The sequence below is a fragment of the Lygodium microphyllum genome, chromosome 21 (assembly GCF_053477565.2).
Source record: "Lygodium microphyllum isolate KBCC chromosome 21, Lygodium_microphyllum_v1.1.10, whole genome shotgun sequence".
Classification (NCBI taxonomy): Eukaryota; Viridiplantae; Streptophyta; class Polypodiopsida; order Schizaeales; family Lygodiaceae; genus Lygodium; species Lygodium microphyllum.
This window is the reverse complement of record NC_141155.1, coordinates 124,717,693-124,734,260: the sequence shown is the minus strand read 5'-3', so window position 1 is coordinate 124,734,260 and position 16,568 is coordinate 124,717,693. Positions and strand designations below refer to the sequence as shown.

General features: G+C 42.4%; 1 protein-coding gene across 1 annotated transcript; it reads left to right on the top strand.

Moving 5' to 3' along the window:
* Window positions 1-4,305: 4,305 nt before the first annotated feature.
* LOC148018516 (uncharacterized) lies at window positions 4,306-4,710 on the top strand. The gene has a single exon (XM_087661579.1). The coding sequence runs from the start codon at window positions 4,306-4,308 to the stop codon at window positions 4,708-4,710; it is 405 nt and encodes a 134-aa protein (XP_087517705.1).
* The last annotated feature ends 11,858 nt before the right edge of the window (window positions 4,711-16,568 follow it).

Below are 16,568 nucleotides of genomic sequence, written 5' to 3'. Positions count from 1 at the left end.
TCAGATTGCCTGATCAATTATCTCTCATTGAAACTTGTTGAATCATTGTACGTGTTCTATGGACAAGTGATGCTTTGTCTGATTGCCAGCTTGCATTGAGAGCAAGGACACAGGACACATTGATTAAGATACGCCTTATGATCTTGGACATCATGACCATCATCATTTTTCATTTTGTCTACATTATGACAAACAACATGTTTTTGTTCTCTTTCTCTTTTTCTTTTTTTATTTGCCTCCCTTCATCCTTCTTTACTTCTCTCTCCCCCTCTCTTTCTATAAATGTTTCTTTATCCCCCCATCTACCCTCCCCAATCTTACTTCTTGTCTCTTTTCCTTTCCCTCCCTTCTTTTCTCTATGTCTTTCTCTCATTTCCTCTCCACTTGTTGAAGTCAAAATCAAATATAAAAAAAAAAACTCATAAACCAAGGCATTGAAAGATTCTCTCTTCCCACCCCTCTTTGTGCCTCTCTTTCCCCTCTTCCATTCTCTTTCTATAATTTTGTTCTCTCTGATTCTCTCGTTGTTTTCGTTTTTCTCTCTCTTTCTCTTGCTCTCTATTTGTTGTTTTCTCTATCTCTATTTTTCTCCCTATTTTTGTCTCTTTTTCTCCCCTTCTCTTTCTAGCTCTCTCTTTTTTTCCACTCTCCTTCTTCTCTTTACTTCACCCTTTTATCCACATCTCCCTTCACTCTCCATTTCATGTTCTCTCCCCCCTCTCTTTCTTTCTCTCTCTCTCTCTCTCTCTCTTTTGTTGCCCCACCCTTTGTTTGTCTTCGTCCCCTTGTTGTTCTCTCACTCATTCTCTTCTCTCCCTCCCTTTCTCTCTCTCTCTCTCTCTCTCTCTCTCTCTCTCTCTCTCTCTCTCTCTTCTCCACTATCCTTCTTTTCTTTACTTCACCCTTTTATTTTCCTCTCCCTTCACTCTCCATTTTCGTGTTCTCTCCTCCCTCTCTTTCTCTCTCTCTTTTTTTGTTGCCCCTCTCTTTGTTTCTCTCCGCCTCCTCATTGTTTTCTCACTCATTGTTCTCTCTCCCTCCCTCCCTTTCTCTCTCTCTCTCTCTCTCTCTCTCTCTTTTTCTTTGTTATCTTTCCTCTTTATTCTCTCTCTCTCTCTCTTCCTTTTCCTTTCTTCTTCTCCCTTTCTCATTTCCTCTCTTTCTCCCTCAATGGATCTCATTCTCAAGAAAAACAAACAAAAGAAAAGAAGAAAGCAAAATAACAAACCAAGAGGAGGCAATGTATTTACTGCAAAGGCCTAAGGATGGATTCTTTATCTCCTCTTCGCGATGTCCCCTCTTTCTCCTTCATGCACTTGTCCCTCTTCTTTGCGTACCTCTCCCTCTCCCTCCCAAAGCCATGATCTCTTTTGCTCTCTCTCAAACTGTTTGTGGCAAAATGCCGTGCTCGGGTTTTCACCGCTTTTTATTTCTTAGAGCAGCGTCACTATTGGCATCGCATTCGCGACACAAATATCGATGCCACTATTTTGCATTGGAAATGACTATCGCTATACCCCCATTCCCTTGTAGTGTAACATTAGGTAAGGAAGACGAGTTGAGGCTTGAGATTATGTATGGATGATTTAATGCTATTGGTACACTAAGGAAGATGAGGGTTTAGGTTTACGAGAGTAGTGATTTTAAGTATGAATGTATTTGTATGCCTTAATATGAAATGTTGTACAATTGAGAGAGAAAAGAAAGGCATACCTATATGATTAATGATTTTAGTACATTAAAGTAATGAAAAAGTTACATTCTAAACACAAATTGTATTATTAGCAAAGCTTTATCTCCCAAAAGCAAATGATATTATTTTTTAAAACTTTGTATTCTTTTATAATTAAATGTTTTACATGACAAGAGAAGAGAGTATACTAATTAGAAGTAGGAGTGTGAATGTGACTATAATGATATTACAATATTTTTATATAAATAATATTCTATTCAAGCTTCCACTACCTTAATTTAAAGATATACTAGCTTTTGGTGTTAGTAAGCTAGATAAACATCAAGGGATGAACATTAACTTTATAGGTAAAGAATAAATACTTGTTAAATATTGGATGTATGCACATCTAAGCATTTATGATAAATTTTCATTTTAAGGGTGCATATATGCATATTCATGATACGCTACTTTTTAAGGCAAACCGAGAAAAGGAATATGCTTGCACATGTGAACAATGTAAAACTTTGTGGGCACAATGAAACATTGGTCCATAAACATTTTCTTCAAGCAAAGGATGTTACATTTTAGTTTACATGTTACTAGATCACAAGAGGAGAGAAAAAGAGAGCATCTTGAATAGGATTGGGCATGTGATTATAACAAAATGCCAATATTGTTTTGTATATCAAGTTTAGTTCAAGGGGTCCCATAGTTGACTTAGTTTTAATGTATAAGGCTTTTGCTGATAAACATAAAATTCTATGAGGAGAGAAAGAATGGATCTTAATATGGCATAGAGAGAGAGAGAGAGAGAGAGAGAGAGAGAGAGAGAGAGAGAGAGAGAGAGAGAGAGAGAGAGAGAGAGAGAGAGAGAGAGAGAGAGAGAGAGAGAGAGAGAGAGAGAGAGAGAGAGTCTAGCACCAAGTACAGAGAGGGAGAGATGTCAAGCAAAGAGCAAGATGAGAGAAAGGGGGGTGGGGAGTGACATCTTTGAGTAATATTTGATAAGATATGGCAGCTTTGGCATCTTCATATACTATTTGATGAGACAAATGGTGAGAAGCATCTTGGAATAGTATTTTATGTGATTAAAACAAATTGGTATCTAAATTGTAGCTATAGTAATGTACATCCATCTTTTCTTATTTGACTTTTTTGTTGATAGGGATGATTGGGTTTATAAATATCCTACATTCACATTTTCATCCATGATGGATAAATTGTGAAACAAAGACTATTATATCAATAGTTCATTATGTAAGTAAATGTGGATCTCTCCCTCCCTGCCTCCCTCCCTCCCTCCCCCTATGTGTGTGTGTGTGTGTGTGTAAGGATACAAGTTTAGAATCTTTATGTATCTATGAATTTATGTATATGCATGTATAAAGTATCCTTTATGCATGGTTCCCAACAATAAATATGGTGCTATTGATAGTCCATTATATTAATGTATTACTAGGCTCTTCACACCTAGGCTATGCAAAGTGTGATACTAGGCCGATGCTTCACATTAGTAAATTCACCTCCGCACACACAAAGAGACTCTTGCACAGTTTCCTATAGCAGAGACACTAATGCCCTCAATCCCCCATATTACTATGAGTAAGGAGCTTCCTTCTCTATCTTTGCCTTTTCCTTTTTGACTTGCTCCCAATCACATCGAGAAGAGATCAAGAAAGACCCTTCCCTAGCTCTTTTCAAGATTTTTCATCACCTAAGATAGATGTGCACATTGGATTTTCTCAACCTTTTGCATTGTTGTATCTATGCCCCCTCCCCTAGAGAGCCTCAAGTTGTACGCATTGCTGAGCCCTACAATTTGGATGTTAACCAATATAGTTAATGTTTCCAGAAACCTTAGAGTCCGAGAAGAGGAACAATAGCACCACTTCATGTTGATGTCATCCCTCAATTCCTTGCACACCACCAACAACCCCCACATTCTCTTGAGTGCAACCCTCTAATCTACACCTATTGTGTTGTCACTCCCATCCTAGCACATTGGCATGTCCCACACACTTAAGAGTCCACGAACACTACCAATTCATCCAACAACATCACTTGGACTTCCTCCTCGACCTTCTCCTTGATTCTCAACCATATGTGATTTTCCCTATCTTCATTTCCTTCAGCATTGCCACATTCTAGTTATTCACCCCCATCTCCCCCCGCCGATGGCATCACCATAATTGAGTGCCTCTCTCCCAATCATACCCCTACTTGAGCTAGATTGACTTACAATATCGATCTCAAAAGCTTGTGGTTGCCTTATAGTTGTGGCCTCTTCTCCCCTCAATCTTCCACCTACTTGTGCATGCATGCACGCACATGCGCGCGCGCGCGCACACACACACACACACACACACACACACACACACAGAATCACTCTAAAAAGAAGTCTTAACTTAGCAAGTTTTAAAAAAGGGAGAAAACAAAGAAGGGTTTGGGAGGGTGATGAGCAACTACCACGTGATAGGCCCCACCCCTCCACAAAAGCCTTCTCATAATATATACTAGGCGCTCTGCGCCTAGACTTGCCCCGGCGCTTCACGCTGAGGCGGGTGCAAAGAGAGAGAGAGAGAGAGAGAGAGAGAGAGAGAGAGAGAGAGAGAGAGAGAGAGAGCACTGCCATGTCGTCGCGAGGCTCTCGCATGCTGCAGTACATCAACTACAGAATGCAGGTCACGATCCAAGACGGCTGGCAGCTCGTGGGAAAATTCATGGCCTTCGATCGCCAGATGAACCTGGTGCTCGGCGATTGCGAAGAGTTCCACCGCCTGCCTTCGAAGCCTGGCATGCCCAAGGAGGAGCGAGAGGACCGCCGAACCCTCGGCCTGCTCCTCCTGCTTCTCAAAGAGCTCCGCATTGGCAACGCGATTGCACTAGAACAGCGCCCCCTTTGCCTCCTGCACCGTCACCTCGTACTGGATCACCACCGGTGCCAGCTTGCTGGCACGCAGGCGCTCCATCTCTGCCTGCACATGCCGGAGCTCTACCTCGCGCTACAACTTTGCCTCCATTGTCGGAGCAGATGATCGTTGCACCTGCTCTTTATATAGAGCTAGCTTGAGGTGGAGGGTCATCGGCCGAGGGACGCAGCTCGAGGAGGTGGAGGCTCGAGATGATTGTTAGGTCACTGCGCAGCTTGAGGTGGAGGGTCGTCGGCGAGGGACGCAACTCGAGGAGGCAGGGCGCAGGTCGATGCGGGAGCTCAGCGCCCTTTTCGCGACAAGGGGGTGCCGGACGCGTGGCACCCCTGCGATAAGTCAAGGTGAGGTCGGGGCTGCCATGTGGCAGGAGCCCCCGACCTCCTCTTAACTAATAGTAAGGATTAGAGACTATTAGAGATGTTAGCAATAATAGGTTATTGTACTTATGGTAGTATTAGATACCTTATGTTAATAAAAATTAATTATATGAAGATATGTAATAAATGTATGTAATACTGATATATAATAATATCATATCTAGTGTTAATATGTTATACAATGAAATATACATACATGCATAGAAGTTCTCCACAAATGGTAAATTCTAGCATATAAAGCATCTTTTATTGATTGAACCACCATAACGGTAATATATTATGCCTATGTGTAGAGTATGAGACTCTTGTCATGAAAAGTGTGGCTAAGGTGCAAAGCACACTTTGTTTTCATAATACCACACTTTGCACAACCTAGGTGTAGAGTTTGGTAAAAGATGCACATATACTTGAAGAATGAATTCATAAATTAGAAATGCTAAAGTTTACATCATCCTAAATAAATCTATTTGAAGAACAATTGATCAAAATAGAGTTGTTAAAATCCCTCTAAATTGACCCTCAAGTTTACCGAAATAAATTCATGGATATTCAATGATAGGAGCCTAATGAGTAAGAGATGACATTATATATGTTGACACATTTTGGTAACATAAAATCAAGTACTATGTACATGTTTACTCAAATCATGCCCCAATTTGTATCCACCTTGAAAAAGAATTTAGAAGAGAAGCATTTGGATGTAGACAACAACTAGTTAAACAAAGGTGATGTTCATAATTCTCAACATATGCCCAACTAACATAGTAATGGCCTAGCAATTTACTACAAGCAAGGTGAATATATATTGTTGTAAAAATATTTTTGCATGAATGGAATGGAGATCCTCATCAAATGGTTCAACACAATAGGATTTGGCTAGCTTAGCATGCTCAATGCTGCCTACAAACCACCCAACAATATGCCTAGTAAGTTATTGGTGGCATTGTGGTCTGTCACATGCAACATCACCTAGGGTTGCCACTTTGCAACATGTGCACTAAGCCCTATGAACAACTTTCTGCTATCTTGTTCGAAGTTCAAGCAAGCATATTGTCTAAGTGCGCCTTGACAATCCACATATCAACAATACACCACAATTATGCAACACTCGAAAGCTGTTGCTTCTAATAGCACGTGCACAAGCTATTGCTACTCTTTTGATTATTGCAGAGCACTCTAATGTTCTTGTTTTAGTAGCAATATTAGACAAGCTATTGCTACTATTGTGATCACTATCTAAACAAGGGAAATACAAGTATTTGAGTTTTGAATTAAAAACACTTACTATTTTATATACACTTAAGCTTTGAACAAAAAATGACTATTACTAATGTATTAAGGAGATCTAGCTGATTGGATTGCTTATTTTGAGAAAAAAGGGATTGATGGCGCATTTGAGAATCCAATTTGTAACACTATAGATGTTACATTCCTTTAGAAATTCCAGAGATAAGGATCCAATCCTATAATTTTGGAAGAATTGGTGTTCACAAGCAAGCCACAGTCCCGCAACTATATGTCAAGGTGTTTCATGTGTGAAGGAATCTTTGAATCATTGCACGCATTTGTCATTTTTTTACACTACACCTCTGATCTTTCGTGAACACTGATTTTGATATACAAACGAGGGATGCTACGACGAGAAGCGACTGAATGGTGGGGCGAAGTTTGGGCTTGGGCGGCCTGGCCGAGGGGTGCTCCTTGGGGCCCTCGTCCTGGGCGCACCGCCCCGTGAGAGCCTCCGTCAGCCTCCTTATCTCCCCCTCCAGAGCCGGCATCTTCTCCTGCGCCAGCCTCGTCACCTCCTCCTCTGCCTGGGCGGCCCGCCTCTCCAGGGCCGCCACCCTCTCCTCCGCCAGCCGCCTCAGCTCCCCCTCCAGAGCCGGCACCTTCTCCTGCGCCAGCCTTTTCACCTGCACCATCTCCTCCGACAGCCTCTTCACCTCCCCATCCGCCTTGGCTGTTCGCCCCTCCAGAGTGTCCACATGCTGCCTTAGCCAATTCATCCGGATGCTCTTGTAAGCCTGATCTGACGGCCAATTGAATGTGTATACACTCACGCACACACGCACGAGCTCTCCGTCCCTGCCTCCCCCCCTCTCTCTCTCTCTGTCTGTGTCTTTGTCTCTGTCTTGTGGATCACTCCCTTTCGCAGCATCTTCCCCACATTGCCTCGAAGGTAAGAACGAACCCAAGAAAGGGAAGCCTTCAACCTCACGATTCTGTGCTCTTATAAGCATGCTATATTTTATTCTTAAGCATGGTTTCTTGTTAATCACCTTCAGCCTTAAGATTATGCAGTCTCATAAGCATGCTATATTTCTATCCTTAAGCATGCTTTCTTATTAGTCTTTTTCTTTGTTTGAAAATAAGGCTCCTCTTAAGCTTCAAATTGACTTTCCTTCAAGAGAAATAGTACACCTAGTTAATGTAAATTAGGACAATTGGTTTGCTATGGTAGAATTGTTGGAGATAGTTGGACACTAGACAAGAATAAGCTAGGTGTTCACACAAAACACTTATTTAACATGATACAAAAGCCTCCAACTTTGATGATTTGTAGGCTTTTTCTTAAATTCGTAGGTTTTTTGGTCATAACATGAGCTTGGGGAGGGCAAAGGTTACGATTTATGCATGGCTAGGGCTTTGGAAAGGGGAGGAGACATTAGGGATTAATAAGTAGCTAGAATATGTTTTTTGGGGCGGTGACAAGTAGGGTCAGGTCTTTTTTTGTGGCAAGAGTTAACTGCATTCTCTCTCTCTCATGAAAAAGTTTGAAGGCCACAAGGTTGTGAAACTCAGAGCTCAAAGCCTTTTGAGTTTAATGTACCATATCTTCATAGTTACTTGTAATAAGCAAGTCATCCACATATAGCAAGAAAATAGAAAACAACAAATGTAAAGTGCTAAAAATTAAGTATTGATATTCATTTTCCTCCCTCTAAAGCAAATTTTCAATCCAATTCCATTGCTAAGAAAATGAAATAACTTACCCAAAAATCACGTATATACTGTGACATACTTGTCGCCTTGTGTGTATACCAATATTGCTGACACCTCCAATGGCCACTAATGCACTTGATAGGACTCCACAATGCTCCAGCACTACCTCACTATCATCCTTTGTCAGATCGCTTCCATCTCTCACCCTCACACTCCTCTTCTCCCTTCTCTTATAAGAATTGAGATTATGTGTGTGGGAAGGGAGGAGAGAGAAGTGTTAAATTTCTACAAGGAGAGAAAAAGACTAAAATTTTTTATTTTTGATTTCTTTAAAATGGCCCACATAAATGGTATCATGGTGAAGAGAAAGGAGAGTAGGCTCCAAATATATGATCAAAAGTACCAGATGATGAAGATTTAAGAGGAGGAGATAATTACAAGGAGCCCATGAAGGCATTTTTCATATTCTTCACGTTTTTTTCTCTTGTTCCTCTCTTAATAACGAGAATACACATTTAAAAAAAGCACCCCTGTGAACTCTACCACAAGTGCTCTTTCAAATTGGGCATGTCCTCATGATTTTGGAGCCTTTTTGGGCCAAAAACATGTCCCTCTTCTATGTTCCACATAAACTAAGGTCTTGAAGGATGAAATGGCACCTCAAACATGCGAAAATGATGAGCAACTGATGCCTGAACTCTTCTACACTCCTTGTAGACTTGACCTATTGCTCTACTACACCTCTAACTTTAAAATATTCCATGTCTTGTGCCTTGAATACTTTGCACTAATGGCCACTTTGAAGGTTTAAATCTTCAATTTTCATTGAAAATGCCTTAAGGATCTACCATAAATGCTTTGAAATCCTGTAGAGTGCACCTCTAAATCGGCCTCTCATTGCTGACCATCAAATAGAGCAACCTAGCCCATCGAATCTATGAATACAATCAACCAAAACAACACAAAAACATGAAAGCACAACTAAGAGGCAAAGATACAACCAAATAATGAAGAAAAGATTACACATTGAGCCCCACAACCATGGATGCAATGGCCAAAACTAGGACCAAGAAATGAGAGTCCCCCCTAAGGAAATGACACTCAATAACTATCCTTGTTGTCAAACACTCATAAATGCTAGCCAACCTAGTCGGATACACCCCTAGGGAACAACCTAAGCTCACAAAAGTCATACAAGCACTAGCAAGAGGCCTAGGATGACTCTCTTCCACTTAGAACTCACTAATGACAAAGATAAAAACACTAAGCCCACTACTCCCTTAATGAATTTGTTCACCAATCCATTATCACACACACACACACACACACACACACACACACGTGCGCAGACACACACACACATCATCATCATCATCTTTTTTCCTTCCTTCTTCCTGGGGATGGCTTGTCAAAGAGAAATGCCTCAAGGAGATCAAGGCATTGGCCATGACCTGTGACTTTGACACCCAAGAACCTACCAGAACCTCATAAGGTGACAGCTAGCCTTTATTTCATTATATTTTTGTACTTCTAACCCCACGACTAGGTCTCATTCCAAGGAGAACACATCATCGACTCAAACCTAGATGAGGATCAAGCTCATTCTACTCTATCGACTCTCTAGCTATAGCTTGGCTATGTATCATGTGTGGTCAATAAGTGAGTCGATGACTTACCTATGGTCAGTAGTTAGAATCTTCACTATTGTAGTGTTAGATAGTAGTGTGTGAGACATATGATGAATAATGAAGATGACGATAACACTGAGATACATGCACACACGCACACATGCACACACGTAGACACACACACATCATCATCATCATCATCTTTTTTTCCTTCCTTCTTCTTGGGGATGGCTTGTCAAAGAGAAGTGCCTCAAGGAGATCAAGGCATTGGCCCTGGACCTGTGACTCTGACACCCAAGAACCTACCAAAACCTCATAAGGTGACACATAGCCTTTATTTCATTATATTTTTGTACTTCTAACCCCACGACTAGGTCTCATCCCAAGGAGAACACATCATCGACTCAAACCTAGATGAGGATCAAGCTCATTCTACTCTATCGACTCTCTAGCTATAGCTTGGGTATGTATCATGTGTGGTCAATAAGTGAGTCGCTGACTTACCTATGGTCAGTAGTTAGAATCTTCACTATTGTAGTGTTAGATAGTAGTGTGTGAGACATATGATGAATAATGAAGATGATGATAACACTGAGCACACTACTCTACTCTTGTTCCAACCTTTTCCCTCTGTGTCTTCTCTCCTAAATTTTAACATGTGGTCAGAGCCCTAAAGCCTACTTGAAGGATATTCACATGACTCAGCTTATTCAACACTATTATTATGTTAAGTGGGAGCATCACATGCAATGGTACATGATTTCACTAAAGACTGCTGTCGTGTGTGATTGACTCATGAAAAAAAATGGAGTGTGAGTATTCCCAAGGGTGTCTTCTTATACTGCAAGAATACCAATCTGTTTTCTCTAGCATCCACTTTGATTCCTTTCAGAAAGAGCACTTGTAAGTACTACAAACAAAGATACATTTGAAAACTCCCTATGAACCAACATGGAGCACACACCGTGTACTTGTGCAAGTGAGCTAGAAGATGGTGCAATCATTAAAAAAATGCATCTGGTTTAGATTGAAGGTGTGGATAGCATCAAAGCTCTAGAAGGTGCTTTCATATTTGAACACCACATTAGTGAGTTTGGGAATCTCCCAATTCCAATTTTTTAAATACTAAAAAGGTGGCACCCAGATAACATGCCCATAAGTTTCTCAAAACCATATGATGTGACCTATCATTGGAAAGCGCTTGAAAAATCTACTGAGCTATAGGGTGCTCAATTTGGAGTTATAGTGTTCAAGTTATGAAAAATCCAAAGATTTGACCATATGTCCCAAACTTATGGGAAATTCCCATATTCCCCAATATGGTGTTTTTGGCTATTGATTAGCAGATGTGTTGCCTACCTTTCATTGCATCTTGGGCATTATTTTGTTCCCTTTTGGGTATCATTAAGTGCTGATTATAGTAGCACCAAATAGTAGCAAACTTGTGTTTTTAATTCAGCATGGACACTAGGAAATGCACTTGTTTTCTAGGAATTGAAGGTAACAAACACCACCTAATTTTAGATCTTGTAACATTCACAAATTGGAAGATATCTATGGGCATTGGCACTAGACATATTTATCCTAGTTTGAACATCCATTGAGCTATCTAATGAACAACAAGTGTGCATGTAGAGACTAGAGTGAACTATGGGAAAATAATCCTAGTCTTTGACAGTGTTGATAAAAAATTTCAGCCATTAAATGCTTCACAATGACACACTTTGACACCAAGGGATGCTTAGCAATGAACTTGACATTATACTCGTGTATCTAGATCATTGGAAAAGAACTGAAAGTGTGTGTTTTAGATAGGGTGCTATAATAAATCTGGGATATCTTGCACTTGATTTTTTTGAACTCATCAAAGGTAGTGTTGATACTTATGTATGATTGGATAGTACTACATCATTATAAAATGGTTCTTGAGATACTATGAGAACTAAATGCTTAGTGTTTTGAACAAATTTGCTATTGGTATAACAATCCCTTGTCTAGTCATTGCTTTTTGGAAGATTGTTTGTTCAAGCCTGCATGAGATCTATGCAGTTAGTGATCTCTACATGGATATGCTAGTACACTTAGATGCTTTGGTAGATATTTGGAGATGTTTGGCATGTTATTGAGCTGAAATATCTTTGGTTAATACAGAGATATCAATGAAATCATTATAGGATTGAAATTGTTCTATTTTGAAAAGTGCAAACCTATGCTGGTTAGTTGAGAACCTTGGGATTCTATTTGATGTATGAATGTTTCTTCTATGTATGGAATGAGCTAGCTTGAACTGAATGAAGAGTAGCTATTCAATGTAAATGGATTGCTTGAGTGTTATGCAAGCAATGTGTCTTTGAAAAGATTGTTTGGTCTGTAGGGAGTCAGGCATTGTTAGCATAAAGCTCGGATATTATAGTAAACACTTTTAGCTTCTATAGATATGGTAAATGCACATATGTCAAGTAATATCACACAAATTATTAGTGAAAAGATGAATAATAACAACTATACAATATGGAAATTTTGTCTGGAGTTTTTTCTGATTGGAAAAGGATATTGGGATCTTATTATAGGTGATGAGGCTGAAGAAAAGCTTCCAGAAAGAAACCCCATTACTAAACAATAGTGAGAATGTCATGCTTGGCTTGAAAAAGCTTGCAAAGTCTTGCATTGGCTCTCATTTGTATTTCCAATGCAATGATCATGCAGATCATGAATTTCAAGTCAACAAAAGATGCATGGGACATCTTGATGCAGCATTATGGTACTGCTACTAGTGGCACATAAAATCCAACTCAAACAAAAGTTTAATACCATGGATAGGAAAGGATGGCCAATATAAGACTCTATCACAGAGATAAAGACCATTGCAAATCATCTAGCCTCTATTGGACTAGATGTAGATGATAAAGATTTGGTTGCCGTAACACTAAATCGTCTTGGACCTAAGTATAAGTAATTTGATAAGTCTATCTCAGTGCAATCAAAGATACTTGAATTTAATCCAGTTTCATTACTTGTTTATGAAAATATTAAACTTGGAGTAGGTATTGATTCTAGTGGCTTCAAAGGTGATGGGACCAAAAATGGGCCAACACTAGCTATGGCACTAGCCGGGACCTCATGCACACAACAGACAACTCCACCACCACATGGCCTCGGGGGCCAGGAGCGTCTGTAATAACTAAATGCATACTAGTTACTTCTAATATTGCATTTATAGCTGAATAAGAGTCCAACGGCACCTTCCCCAAAACCCCTCAAAGGGGGTATTCCACACATATTGGCAATAAGTGCCACGTATCACAAACACAGGAGGCACCCCATCGGCTGATGGCTGTGGCCCCACTGCAGCTCTCCTACATCTTGGGGATTGCCCCTCGATGCGCTACTTTTACATATAAATACATTCGCACAAAACTCCTCTCTTTTCAGCGAGATCCAGGAGATACCATGTTTCTCACCAATTTTTTTTCCCTAGAAACAATGGCTAACCTATGGCAAGGGAAATCTCACCCTCTCAAGCATGGGTCGACTATAATTCAAATAATTACTATGCATTTCCAAGAGTTGATACCACATGTATGATCAATGCAATAGTGAATGTCTCATCGTGCACAAACAGTCATGTTTCGAAATCAGCCTATGTGCTAGTATGCAAACAGTCTTTCCATGAATTCCAACTAATACATATTGTTAACCCCAACACGACGAGAGCGAAAGAAAGCAGAGAAGACGCAGGGCAAAGGCGAAAAGAAGGTAGCCCGACGGAAGGAAAAGAAGGAGAAAAGCCCAAAAGCGCAAGGACAACCGTTAAAGACCAAGGCAACCACAAAAAGGGAAAGGCGCATAAAAAGCGCACCCTAAAATCTTGTAAAAGAGTGCCGGGCTCTCACCCGTGCTATTTGTAAAGATAGAAGGGTAGTGAAAAGAAAGCAAGGAAGAGAAAAGAACAATGGAAAACAGGGCCTGGGCTATGACCGGCCATGTAAAAAAGGAAAAAAGGGAATGACCGCCCAAAAGGGAAGTAGGGTTTTGTATATAAAGTTGAAAAGTGAATGAAGAGCTCATTCTTTGGTGTGGCAAAACTAGTCTTCTTCTTCCTCTCTTCTTCTCTTCTTCTTCTTGCTTGTGTGTGCTCTTGAGAGAGGGAGTGTGAGAGTGTGAGGGAGTGAGCACGTGAGAGAGTGAGGAATCAAGAGGGTGAAGCTCTCCACCATCTCCTCTCCCCTTCTCCTCTTCTCCTTTCTTCTCTTCTCTTGAGCGCGCGGCTATGGAGGATGAGGCTTAGAGATGGAGGAGGCTTGAGGATGCTTGAGCTAGCATCAAGAATCGTGGAGCTACCGAAGTGTGAGAGAGAGGAGGGCACTTGATCAAGCATCAAGGTAAGTTCACTGCATTCATAGGATCGACGGCGCGTTCGCTAGGTGAGAGATAGCCATGAGAGCTCGCTTGGAACGCTTGAACAATAAGCGGTCCGTGGGTCTTGGCGGTTGAGCCAAAGCTCCCACATTTTGGTTCCATTGTTGCGGGACAGACGGATTCAAGCTCGAGCACTCGCGCGCCCCATATCGAGCTTCGAAGTAGGGCATTCACCCTGAAACGGAGCTTGAGATAGGTAGGAAGTCTGGTGTTTTTGATCTTCAGAACAGGTAAGTGTTTTGGAACAATCTGGTTATTAATGACTGGAAAACATGGAGAAATTGGTTCAGTGTTTTGTTTTCGATTCAGGATGTGTTTAGGATAGATTAGCAGTAGGAAATCACACACGAAAAGGCAGAGGGCTGCTGCTGTGAAACAAGGGAGAAATCACAGGAACAAAGGGAAAAAATGGAGTAGATGCAAGGTAATGGCATAAGGAACACCAGGGAAGGAACCTGGAGGGTGTAGGGCAGAACTAGCAGAGTATAAAACTCTGGGGGGGCAGGAGGACCCCATTTCCAACCAACGGAGAGCGAAAGAGACAGAGAGTGAGAGAGTGAGCGAGCTGGGCAGCTGTCCGATCGACTGGAGCTAGGAGGACATCGCATTCGGCGACTTCAGGTAATCGATCTTGTCCGCCCCACTCCAACTCTGTCGTGGGGTAATCGCACGACCAATAGGATAATACACCTAGTGAAAATCGAGCAAATCGGTGTGCGTGACCCATCGGACCGCGGAATCGGACGGCCGGTGTCCGATTCCCAGAATCGGACACTCGGAAAATCGGTGTGCGCGACCCATCGGACCACAGAATCGGACGGCCGGCCCAGTGTCCGATTCCCAGAATCGGACACTCGGACAATCGTTCGATCGGAACAACCCGTTCAATCACTAAACTCGGACTAACTGGTCCGATCGGACGTGCCACGTGGCACTCGGACCGACCAGTCCCTTTTGTTAAAATCGGACGCTCGGACCAACTCGCCCGACTCAACTACTCGGACCACTCGGACGCCCTAACTCGGACCCACCCGATCCGATCGGACGGAGTAATACACATCACCAGTCGGACCATGTCCGATTGGACCTCCTAGAATCGGACCTCCTAGAATCGGACCGATTCCTCGCACACTCGCCCGTCCGATTCTTGAGAATCGGACACGCGGACCCTAAGACCCCCACTTCGCCCTAACATACCAGGTCCGATCCCCACAATCGGACCACTGGTAAATCGGACGTCCGATTCCCAGAGTCAAACCAAAACAAAACCTGACCCATCTAGGAGCACACTGGGGCACTCCCCCAGTGGCCCACCCCCACGTGCGCAACAGGAAGCAACATAGGGCCCTGTGACCCATAAGGCGGCCAGGAATAGAGTAGCAAAGCCTGTCAGGCCCAAAACGAACAAGAGTGAGCAAGACACAGGGAAAGCACTCACAGCACTTTGATTGAATTTCTGCACTTGAAGAACACTTAGGAAAGTCGAAAGCCTGTTTGAGCACGAGTGCACGAGTGGCCCTAAGTTAAGCACTGCATTCAAAAATTAAAAAGAACTCACTCAGATAAATTGCCAAAAAAACCCACCACTAGAAGAAAACCCAAGCGTGACAGACGCACAAAGCGCAGGGCAGGATCAAGCAAGGAGCAACAACGACAAGGATTTGATTGACAACCAGGCGTGAGGATTTCACCATGACAGAGGGAGTTTCAGATCATCGGTTTGCGGGGGAGCTAGATGTTAGCACGTTTCCGGAAGCCATACAGCAAATGGTGAGCAGTTACGATGCGCACGCCCTGTACGAACACCATGGCAGGACAGCGGAGGCAATTATTGCAGACCTAGAGGAGGAGAGGAGGCTAGCCCGCAAGGCATTGCAGGGCATAGCAGACTATAATAGGGACCAACAAGCTAGGAGCCTAAGGAAAAGCATGGAGCTGTATGAGGTGCAGTGAGTGTTGAACTTGGCTGGCCGAAACCGAACAGACCAGGAAAGAGCACTTGAGGGAGACCTGACGCTAGGCGAGCTCCTCATGAAACGGCTGCTCGATAACACCGCGGCGGAACAAAATGCTGCTGCACTAGCAACCTCGCTACTTGCAGGACTAGGGGCAACCCAGGGTTCAAAAAGCCAAGCCAAAATACCTATTGTCGCTAAGCAACTTGACAAGTACCAACCACCGGACGACCCGTACAGCTTTGTCGAGCAGTTCGAGCAGGTCTGAGAAGCCAATGGCCTCAACGACCAAACCCAGCGTTCGCAAGCATTCGGACTTTGCTTAAGTGATAAGGGTAGGACGTGGTATACAAGTCTAGATGATGTAGAATGAGCCAACTTCAATAACCTCAAGGACCTCTTCGTCAAGAGGTTTGCCGAACCCGGATACTCTGACAACCTGCTAGTGCGTTTGATGAACGTCAAGCAGAAGGAGAAGGAGGGCATCCGCGACTACGTGACCCACGTTAGAAGTCTCCTTAAGAGAATCCCCTTGGGCGAAAGACCGACCGACAGGGCAGTGTCAACCGTGTTCATCAGCGGGATTCAGGATGAAGAATTGTACAAAGCACTAGCGGGCAACTTGAGCTTGCAAAGGGACG

Coding starts and splice junctions, on each gene's coding strand:
- LOC148018516 (XM_087661579.1), top strand. CDS start 4,306: ATGTCGTCGCGAGGCTCTCGCATGCTGCAGTACATCAACTACAGAATG.